Below are 10,216 nucleotides of genomic sequence, written 5' to 3' on the forward strand. Positions count from 1 at the left end.
AGTGGTCCTGTAATGTTTTTGTTTTTTTTCCTTTTTGATGTTTTTTTTTCTTTTTTTCTCCCCTTTTTCTTGGGGCTGTCTGAAAAACATGGAGATGATGGAAATAAATTATTTTTCCTTTTTATGTAAAATGAGTTTAATGTTTGATTATTTTTATGTTATTTGTATGTGTTCTGATATATATATATATATATATATATATATATATATATATATATATATATATATATATATATATATATATATATATATATATATATCGTACAACCCTGCTGGTGCTTCTTTTATGAAAAGGTGACCATGGGGAGCAAAAAATCTAACAGCTAGATTCAGAGAAACATTTCTATTTTTACTTCCTGTGTCTTTTTACCTTCCCTGATCTTACTTTGTACATTGTACTCAGAATGAATGAACAAAACAAATATTATCTTAATGTCAAACGTATTGCTCCCTGGGAATCTTTGCATCTTTGTTTCCCCAGACTGACCTTTCTTATCCTATCAATTGCAGCAGTTACAGGGATGAAAAGACACATAAAGGTATTTTTAGTTTAGTTCCCGACTGTGTACTTTGTTTCTGAGGCATCTGAGGGCTATGAGTTAAGTCTTTTTCTCCACCAGCTAATGATTGTTTGGTGAACCTAGCATCATTATCAAATCAGGGGCGTAGCTACAATTAGGCAAACACAGGCAGTTGCCTGGGGCCCCAAGATTCCCAGGGGCCCCCAAAGCCTCTCTTAAAAACTGATTTATGAAGTTGTCTTCAATTGAAAGAATTTCTTTTTTCTAAATCTTACTTCACATGCTTCAAAATACATCAAAAGGCTTAATCTTTAATGATGGTCTTGGGTACTCCCCCTCTCTTCTTATTCAATGGGCTATTCCATGTTACAACACATCTGAAAATTTGATTCAGGACGAAAGTGGTAAAAAAAAAAAACACTTTTTCCCATTTTGTTCTTATTTTCAACCAAGTCTAGAATAAAAACAATGCTGCTCTGAGATCTGAGAGAAACATATAAGACGTCTCGGATTTTAAGGACTTTATCTAGCCCAGGAAATAGGATTATTTTCTCAAAGTCAGACTTTTTGAGTTGGTGATAAACATTATTGTACGAAATCTCTTTTTTTGGATACATAACTCACTGGACAGGAGGTCGAATAAAAATACAGTAACTTTAAAATAATAGTACCAAAAAGTATGGTAACTGTAAATATCACCTCTTTCAGTAGATTCTTTTCTAGTTTTATGTTGTGCTTGATATTTACATATTTTTTCTTTACTATTTTTTTTTCAATATTTACCTATTGTAATGTTTTTCACTTCATACTTTCTTGTTTGTTACTGTTACTCTGTAAATTCCCCACTGTGGGACAAATAAGCTGTCAGTTGACCATAAAAGATTTCAAATCCAGGACAAAGTGGACTAAATTATGTATTCACTTTTTTCAAAATCAAACTAAAGAACTTGAGGAAATGCATTTAGTTGTGTTAAGTTACCATGTACACGATTAACACTGTCTCATGCCTTGATTCTGGGAAAGAGATAGTGGACCCAGGGAAGGCCAGTCTAGCTCTGAGGAAGATGAGTTACAAGGACATGGAGGGCCCCATTGACTGGGTTTGCCTTGGGCCCCCAAACCACTAAATACGCCCCTGTATCAAATACATAATCAAATGCATTTCAAAAAATCTTATGTGACAGGGTTGTGTGCTCAAGGTGCAATGAAGTTATACATAAAAATGAAGGTCCACTGTGGTAAAAAGAAAAACAAAGTTTTAAGGTTTTAAGGGCTTTAGGGTTTTTGGGGTATGACAGTGTTTCCAGGAAGGCCTTAACAAATGATGTGCAGACTTTCATGATTTTTATTTCATTATTATAATCAAAATTATTATCATTATAAATAGACCAGTTGCAGAGACAGATCCAATGCAAACTCAGACTGCATCGATAATTTATCATATTTACTACAAAAAGGTAACATTCTGTATGTAAAATCATGTTCAACACAACAACTCTTGATTCAAACTGACAATTAAGGCCTTTACACACTGAGTTTGTTATTATAATTATCTTCATTATGGTTTTTAGGAACAGGTTCACTTTTTGGCATTTTTTTTGCATCAGCTCATTTCCAAGGTAGTTTGACTATTCAGAGACGCTGTAGTCAACTAACATCACATTTCTGACACATTTTCTCTACACATTTCAGGGAATGTTTAATTGATGAATGCAGACATGTGTATATGTTTGTGTGTGTGTATGTGTGTGTGTACACCATAGACCGTAAAAAAACAATGGACACCATTTTGCTCGGCTCAAAGTGAGCTCACCACTCAAACTGCTCCCCCTGGTGGCTGGCTGCAGTATAGGTGAAAAAAAATCTGTCTCTCCACTCATTCCAGATGAGCTGAGGTCACACTTTAAAAAACTGATACTCCTCGTAAAAATGTTTCTCACGTCTGATTGTTGTGGTGATTTGAAGATATCATTTGGCTGCTTTGTATTCAGGTTCCCTTCTTTCTGAAAAAAAAATTGTTTTCATTAATTATAAGAGATGAAAAACAAGGTTTTTACGTAATGTTTAACAATGACTGACAGCTACTGTTCTTGTGTATTTTTTTCAGTCCAGATCTTTATTGAACTTGTTCAAGCTGCTATGAATGGAAGTAGGAGCTGAAACCTTTAAAAAAAGACTTATCATGACTAACAATAGACATCACCAACTCACAGTTTTAGTTCTTTTTACACCTCATGCCACAACATGAAAACACTCCTTACATGAAATATGAATGAACCATTTAATGCTTTTTTTTGTTTATTTTTTCAATGCATGTTAAGGAAGATGCCACATAAAGTGCCACATAAAGAATGAAGTGATTCAACCCTTTTAGCTGCAGGTACTCTGGGTTGATGTGCTATGTTAGCACAGAATATGTGCAGTGAAAGAGGTCTGGGGAGAGGCACAGGGATTTGGGAAGGTGGAGAGGAGAGGAGAGGAGAGGTCCTCCAGCTCTGCGGCTGTGTGACTTCAGGAGGCCCCAGGGTTGCTTCCAGACTGATTTAAGTTCTGGGACAGGAGCATTTGCCTCTCTGTGAGCCTCCAGTGAGCTGATTTATAGATCTCCATCTCTCGCCTGGTGGCAGCGTTTGTCCTCCTCTCCTCCAGTATGGCTGCTTTAAACTCTTCCTCCCTGGCGGTGGCCCTGGCTCGAAGCTCCTCACATTCTTTTTGGACCTTATTCTTGGCCTGGAGCTGAGCGTTTAGCTTCTCCACCTCTTGTCCAAACATCTGCTCTCTATGGGCAGCAAACTGCTTCAGGGTGGTGATTTCCTGCGCCATCTTCTGGCAGGCTGCTTGATGCTCAGCTTTTAAGGACGTGATGGCTGACTGGTCCTTGGAAGCACTGTTCGTCTTGTGCTGCTGGAGCTCATTCTGTAGTGACTGCAGCACCTGCTCAGCGTGCTGCATATGAGCCTGGTAGGTCTGGCTCTGCTCTGCCATTTTCTGACGCAGGGCGTTTTGCTCTTTCGTCATGGCTTCCATGGCGGCCCTGTCCTTGGACACCTTGTCAGTGTGAGCTTGCGTTTGTCTCTGAAGCTCCTGCTGGAGGGTGTCGGCTGTCTGCCTGGCAGTGAGCAGATCAGCTTGGTGCTTCATCTTTTCCTCCGTGGTCTTCTGGAGGAGAGCTTGGTGTTCAGCTCTGAGGGATGTATAGGCACCCTGATCCTGAAGAGCTTTGTTTTTGGCGCTCTTCTGCTCCTGGAGCTCATGCTGTTGTGACTGTAGCACCTGCTCAGCGTATTTGAGATTAGCCTGGTATGTCTGGCTCTCTTCTGCCATCTTTTGACGCAGGGCGTTGTTTTCCCTCGTCATGGCTTCTATGGTAGCCTTGTCCCCTATGGTCTTCTGCAGCAGGGTGCTGTGGTGGGCTTGCAGAGAGGAGAAAGCAGCCTGATCTTGTGAGGCTTTGTCAGCAGCCTTCTTCTGTTGCTGCAGCTCTTGCTGTAGAGCCTCAATCCTCTGCCCTGCACTTTTGAGGTTGTTTAGGCTACTCTGTCTTTCTTCAGCCATCTTCTGAAGCAGGGCGTTGTGCTCTTTTGTCATCGCCGCCATGGTAGCCTGATCTTGGGCCACTTTGTCAGCATAGACCTGAACTTGTTTTCTGAGGTCGTCCACCATCTTCGTGGCGTCATTAGTCAGACTTTGGTGCAGGACTTGCAGCTGGCTGTGAGCACCTTTGAGCTCCTCCAGCTCCTTCCGCAGGCGTCTGTTCCTCCACCTCTCGAGGTCCAGCTCAGCATTGTCCAACTCCATGCTGTCATTCCCACCATTGGCTGCCTTCTTGGTCTGCAACAGCTGCAGAGGAGGAATTTGGACTGAGGCGTTTTTCAGCAGTGCCTCCAGCTCCTTGCATCTGTTCTCACAGACCTTCCTGAGGTTTTTCTCTTTGAGAAGATTCCTCTTGGCCACATCCAGGTCTTTGCGGAGTGCAGCCTTCTCCTTTTTCTCTAGCTGGCAGGTGCTCCTTTCTTGATTCAGCATATTGTTGAGCTTGCCTGCGTCTCGTCGGAGTTTATCCACCTCCAACATGCTGGTGTTCACAGCTTTTCCCTGGACCTGATGTTTGAAGGTCTTCGGGTTGATCTTACTTCTCGCCTTGTTGCCATTCATGGCGTTGTTATGGGCAGTTCTTTTTCTGCAGGTCTTTCTGTCGACCTGAGAGTTTCCTGCTTCCTTTTTCTGAAACATTTTCTGATTTGATGGCTCTTAGTCAGACACTTGTGTCTCCAGCAAACGAACAGTTTGAAATGACCACTTGGAAAGCTGCTCTCTCATAGACCTGCTCATGTAAAGGCTCCACTGTGAGTCATAATGGAGAGCTTCTAGAATTCTGTTTGTTCTCAGGTTTGAACTCAAATTCAAATGTAAACATGTAGAGGCCACACTTCTTCATTCTAAAATGTCACATTACTTGTTTGGGAAATTTATTTCAAAGTATGATGTACGGAATGAATTCCCTATCTTAAATCAAGAGCATTTTTAATTGATTTGAGAGCAGTATTTCATTGATTTCATGCTCAGGTTTGATAATATTGACTCTGCTCTTGCACTCAAATTTGCTCTGTGAGTGCTCAAACTGCGTCCTCGCATCATATACCTGGTGTTGTGAACAATACTACACCTGTATGACAGTAAATGAGCAACCTTACCTTGATTAGCCAATGTGTATATGATCAAATATTTAGTACACAGCCCAATATAGTTTTCATTAAAGTGAATTTAATACAACTTGCCTGACTTCCTTGACTTTATTGGTCCATTTTTGCCTGAGATCTGTTGTTGGCTAGCTTCATGATGGTGGCATTGTTTTCTCCACCAGTACACCGCAAAGAGCACTGTGTCATGCGGCTATGATTCACAATATAGCTATTTCAGTGAAAAACACAGGCGCTTATGTATTTAGTGAATGATATTTGATTCCAACAGTGGACAAAAAAATAAAAATGGATTACAAAAACATTTATTAATGAGATTTAAGACCAGCAGCACCTTTAGACACAGAGTTCAGATATCTACTGTAAAGGAAAGGTAAACAAAGGTTAAATACGGTTTTTTTTTTTTTTTTAAAGGAGTGAAGATGGAATTTAGCTAACAGAACTGACAGATTGACATCAATTAGTGACATCGTTTTCATGAAAGCATCTCCCTATTAAAAAACAAAAGAAAGAAAACAAATCGTACTTCGTACTTTGATAAATACTCTGTTCAAAAAGAGACAAAAATGACTGAAAGAGCTCTAAAAAGGTATATATTGAATGCAGTAAAGTGAATGAAAGTAAGTGTCAACATGTACTCTGTATTAACAGAGTTGACAGGATAATATTTGTGTTCATTTCATATAGATGTGCTGCAGTATTTGGCGTCAACGCTGACTGCTCTCTCTAGCGGCCATGATTGTGTATTGCTTCTAGGATTTAATAAAGCTGTGCTCACCGTTGTAATGTTATGAAACCGAGACGTAACACATAAAAAGGCGTGGGAATCAATATAAATCGATTATGTGCTAACGTTGAAATGTGATAGACCCTCTTGTTTATAAAAAAAAAAATCCCGCGTCATTACGTAATTTAAATAGGCTGTTTTTGTTCAGGCGGCTGTAAAGTCAGCTGCAGCTAGGGTCCTAGTTCAGACTGGAGGTGACATTCAGTGGGTTAGCATCCACAGACGGGTCAACATGGCACAGGCTGTGCAGAAACTGGTTGCTAAGGTGCCCACCCTGGTCAACGGTGAGTTTTTATGTATTTCTAAACATTAATGATGCTAAAGAAAACGATTAAGTCAAATAAAGTTAAGCAAAGCCGAGTTAGAACAGACTGTCCTGGTGGGACGCACCGCTTCTGAGGCCGACTGTCACCTGCACAGCTAGCCATCAAATGAATGAACATGACACAGAGTCAGCTTATTAGATTATGTTCTTTCAAATACTGATTTTTAATGTTACTTTTTGTTCTTCATTACGACAAAAAACGCCCTAGCAGCTAGCTAGCATGTGTGCTTTGTAATGTTTACGTTCAGTGAGCGCACGGCACGAAGCCAAATGGCTAATGCTATAGACCAGCATGTAAAGGACCCCTGCAGCCCTGACCTATCCCCAGCAGAAATTCCTACCAGACTTCAACTGTTTGCATTTTTCTACTTGTAGCTGCTGTCACCTTCTCCAAACCCCGGCTAGCCACTTTCTGGTACTACGCCAAAGTGGAGTTGGTCCCCCCGTCCCCTGCAGAGATCCCCAAGGCCATCGGAGGGGCCGCAAACCTGCTCAAGGGGCTGCAGTCAGGACGTCTGGGTCAAACCACAGTGAGGGTGCGTGTGTTATTGACTGACAGACCTTTTTGACAGTGTAAAAAAAGGTTATTAAATCTGAAAAGACTGAGTTCAAATACAGATATTGTGTGTTCATATAAGCCACAGTCATATAGAAAACACTAACCTGTGGTAATCTATAGGGCACATTTTGTGCAACACTTGCATATGCCTGACATAAAAAAAAACCTGAAATGCATCCAGAAAATACTAATATATTATCAACGTTTTTTTTTTAAATAAATATTTACATTTTAGAAAAGACCAAGAAAAACAATATTTGGGGTAATAAGGGTCCTTGAATCTCATAACCAGATAAAGTACCTGTTTTCTGATTGCAGACTGAAACCAGGTAAACCTCAAAATCAACAACAATCATTCATTACTCATTCTATAGCAGCTACTTTTCACAGTTTTACTCATGTCAAACTCATTTTACTTTCAAAAATAGTATTTTAACATTCTCTCTGTTTTGTTATCCCACTGATGTTTATCCATTTTACTCGGTAGTATAAAGCAGTATAAACATTAGGACTGCCACAAAATCAGATTTTCACTTCATGAATGTTGTAATATATGAACTATAGTACTGCTGTATTTATAGTACTCATATAGGAAGGAAACAGTACTATCAGTCCATTAGAACAAAGGGAAGACGTCGTAACACATTACTGCTTTAACTTGAGTAATAAACAGAGTTGACCGACTTACATGCTATCATTAAATGTCATGCGATAACATTTCATATCAGTTGGTGCTGTATAAACAAAGATTGAATGGTTGAATAATCATTGATTATTTATCTAATTATTTCCAAAGTTATTTTTTGTATTACCAAACTTCGTCTCTCCTGCCTTTGATTCTGTTTTACAAGTTTTCAAAACACTCAGTTTTATGTACAATAAAAACCTCTGTCATCTCCTTCCACGAGATTTAAGCTGAAGTTGAGGCCATACGCTGTGGCAAAAAGTAGCAACTAAAGCTTTCTTTTCCTCTTCTTCCTCTTTGTAAATGAAAATTATCACCTATACCTCTGAATTTCAAAACACAAATAATTAATCAAACTACAAACTACAAAATAATATCCGTAAAGTACCTTTGCCATCAGCTAATTAAATAAGTAAAAATGTGATGTCTTCTACACTTGTAGCACATAAACTAAAATCTTTTAAACCTTTTTTTTAGCAGAAAAAAATCAAAAAAAAAAAAAAAAAAAAGAAAGTGCTATTCAGAAAAAATTTAGAGTTACTTGACTAATTTTGAGATATTATGGAATGTGAAAACCTTTTTCACATTTAAATATCTTTTAGATTCATGCCTTTATAGTAACCAAATTTAAATGCATCTTTGCAGAAACTGTTAAAATTGATGTTTCACCCAATGCAAACTACAGAATGTGTCCAGCTTTTTCTATTGAGAACATTCCCTCTGTGTTTCAAGTGAATTTACTAGAATGGGGATCAATAAAGTCAATTTAATTGTATTCTGACATAGTGACATGCATTCACCGATGTTTTTTACTCTCTAAAGGTAAAATCTGAGATATATGAAGTGATTTTAAATGTTTTCATTGGCTAAAGTTGTGTATTGCTTGATATATTGTCACCTCTGATTATTTTATTTTTCACTTTTTCCTCTCAGGATGCTTTCAGGAACGGACTGGTGGCCACTGAGGTGCTGATGTGGTTCTACATCGGAGAGTGCATCGGCAAAGGAGGCCTCGTTGGCTACGATGTTTGAATCTTGGACTGTCATCCTCTCTTTTTCTTTTTAGTGTTGTTTGTTTCATTTCCTGCAAAAATCCTGGGAACAAATAAACAAATATCTATTGTTAACAATGACGGCGGTTTTGTTTATTGTTTTCAAAAACATGCATGTTTTTATTTAGATTTTTTTATTTTTCTTCAAATAGATTTTTTTTCCTCACAGAATGATATAGTTCAGTTTATTCACTACATTTTATACATAATGATGACATGCAAAGAGGGGAGGATGAAATAATCCTTTTTCACAGTGAGTCATCCACACTGAGCAGTGGAGGAATCTCAGGTGTTGGCTGTTTAAAAATGGCCTCCGTCCATGAAGATGTCAAGAGTCTGAATTAATGCTTTCTCTCTGTCAGAGGAGACGTCCTCGTTTTTTATTGGTACCACCTGTGCTTTCTTCAAAGTCAACATGTTAGCTGTGGAAAAGCTGAAAAGCTCACAGTCCAGTGTGAAATTTTGCAAAGGGAATCCTAGTTTAGAAAAAATAAAAAACTTAAACTCTTCTGCCATTCATTTTGAGCACATCTGATGCTGACCTATACACCTACAATTAGTCACCACTTTAAAAGAAGATGTATTTAGTTTGTATTGTCCAAAGAGGTGCGAGAAGCAAATAAGAACAGGAACAGTAGGTCATCTTTTCATCCTTATGACACGATAGTAAAAATACATCACTTCATGCAGTACTGGCTTATTAATCCTTCAACGTTATGTAAACAATCCGTTTTCCTCAGTCTTACAAAAACTTTTCTGCTCTTAGATTCAGTAAGAAAGTCAACTTTCTGTATTTTTAATATCAGACACAAGTTCCGTTCAGTCAGTCTCTTCTGGAGGATTGGGTTGAAAGCGTTTTCTTGTCACAGCCTTTTTGCTAGCTGCCAATAAAATAATTGACAAGTATTTATAAGTATCCTGCCTTTACAGGTGATCGGCATTGTTACCCAGCTAACTTGATGAGAATAAGCCGTCAATCCCAGCATCAGAAAGGTTTTATAATGTCGTAATTACCTCCCTCAGAACAACTCAAGTTTTAGGCAATCCAGAAATATGTGAAAATGTTCTGCTTTGTTTCTCTTCACTTCCTCAAGCACAGACCCTCTCCAACCTCAAACTTTTATTTTTAGGGTTTTAAAACATTTTGGCAGACGAATGTGCTTACTACACAAGCAGTGCCTACTATTTTGGCTGAAATTCAGTATGTAGTAGGCAGAATGTGAAAAGTTGCCAAATCTGCTGTGAGCCATAAAATCCCTGGATGTCCTGCTGATCCAGGAACATTTCTCAGAACGCAACAGACCAGTCTACCTGGCATACTGTTTGTTGCACTGCATGATGCTAAGACTGTTTGTCAATGCAAATAGCAGGTTTGATAAGTCTTGTCCTGTCTAGGCGTAAAAGAGGTGTTTACTTCTACAAATTCATTTAAGCCCACATAAACCACTACTTCACTCTTTTTTTAAACCATACATGTATTATATGGAAGTGGTTTTTCAATCAGCTGCAAAAATAAACATCCAATCCCATTCGTTTTTTAAAACATAAATGTATTATGGTGTAGGATTTAAAATCAAATATATTGAT

The 10,216-nt window shown here is 38.5% G+C and overlaps 1 protein-coding gene across 1 annotated transcript; it reads left to right on the top strand.

The window, feature by feature from the left end:
• Positions 1–6,134: 6,134 nt before the first annotated feature.
• On the top strand, positions 6,135–8,710 carry atp5l (ATP synthase, H+ transporting, mitochondrial F0 complex, subunit g). Its single transcript, XM_074672580.1, has 3 exons — positions 6,135–6,292; positions 6,709–6,869; positions 8,511–8,710. Exons 1-3 carry the CDS (start codon positions 6,241–6,243, stop codon positions 8,607–8,609), a joined length of 312 nt encoding a protein of 103 aa, XP_074528681.1. The 5' UTR covers positions 6,135–6,240; the 3' UTR covers positions 8,610–8,710.
• Positions 8,711–10,216: the final 1,506 nt, after the last annotated feature.

This window comes from Halichoeres trimaculatus, unplaced genomic scaffold (genome assembly GCF_033239565.1).
Source record: "Halichoeres trimaculatus isolate MK-OKI-2021-1 unplaced genomic scaffold, fHalTri1.1 fHalTri1_scaffold_6, whole genome shotgun sequence".
Lineage (NCBI taxonomy): Eukaryota > Metazoa > Chordata > Actinopteri > Labriformes > Labridae > Halichoeres > Halichoeres trimaculatus.

What these genes read in the sequence shown, in the direction of transcription:
- atp5l (XM_074672580.1), top strand. Translation starts at nt 6,241, where the DNA reads ATGGCACAGGCTGTGCAGAAACTGGTTGCTAAGGTGCCCACCCTGGTC. An exon ending in GGTGCCCACCCTGGTCAACG is followed by an intron (nt 6,293 to 6,708) that starts GTGAGTTTTTAT and finishes TTCTACTTGTAG; the next exon opens with CTGCTGTCACCTTCTCCAAA. An exon ending in TGGGTCAAACCACAGTGAGG is followed by an intron (nt 6,870 to 8,510) that starts GTGCGTGTGTTA and finishes TTTTCCTCTCAG; the next exon opens with GATGCTTTCAGGAACGGACT.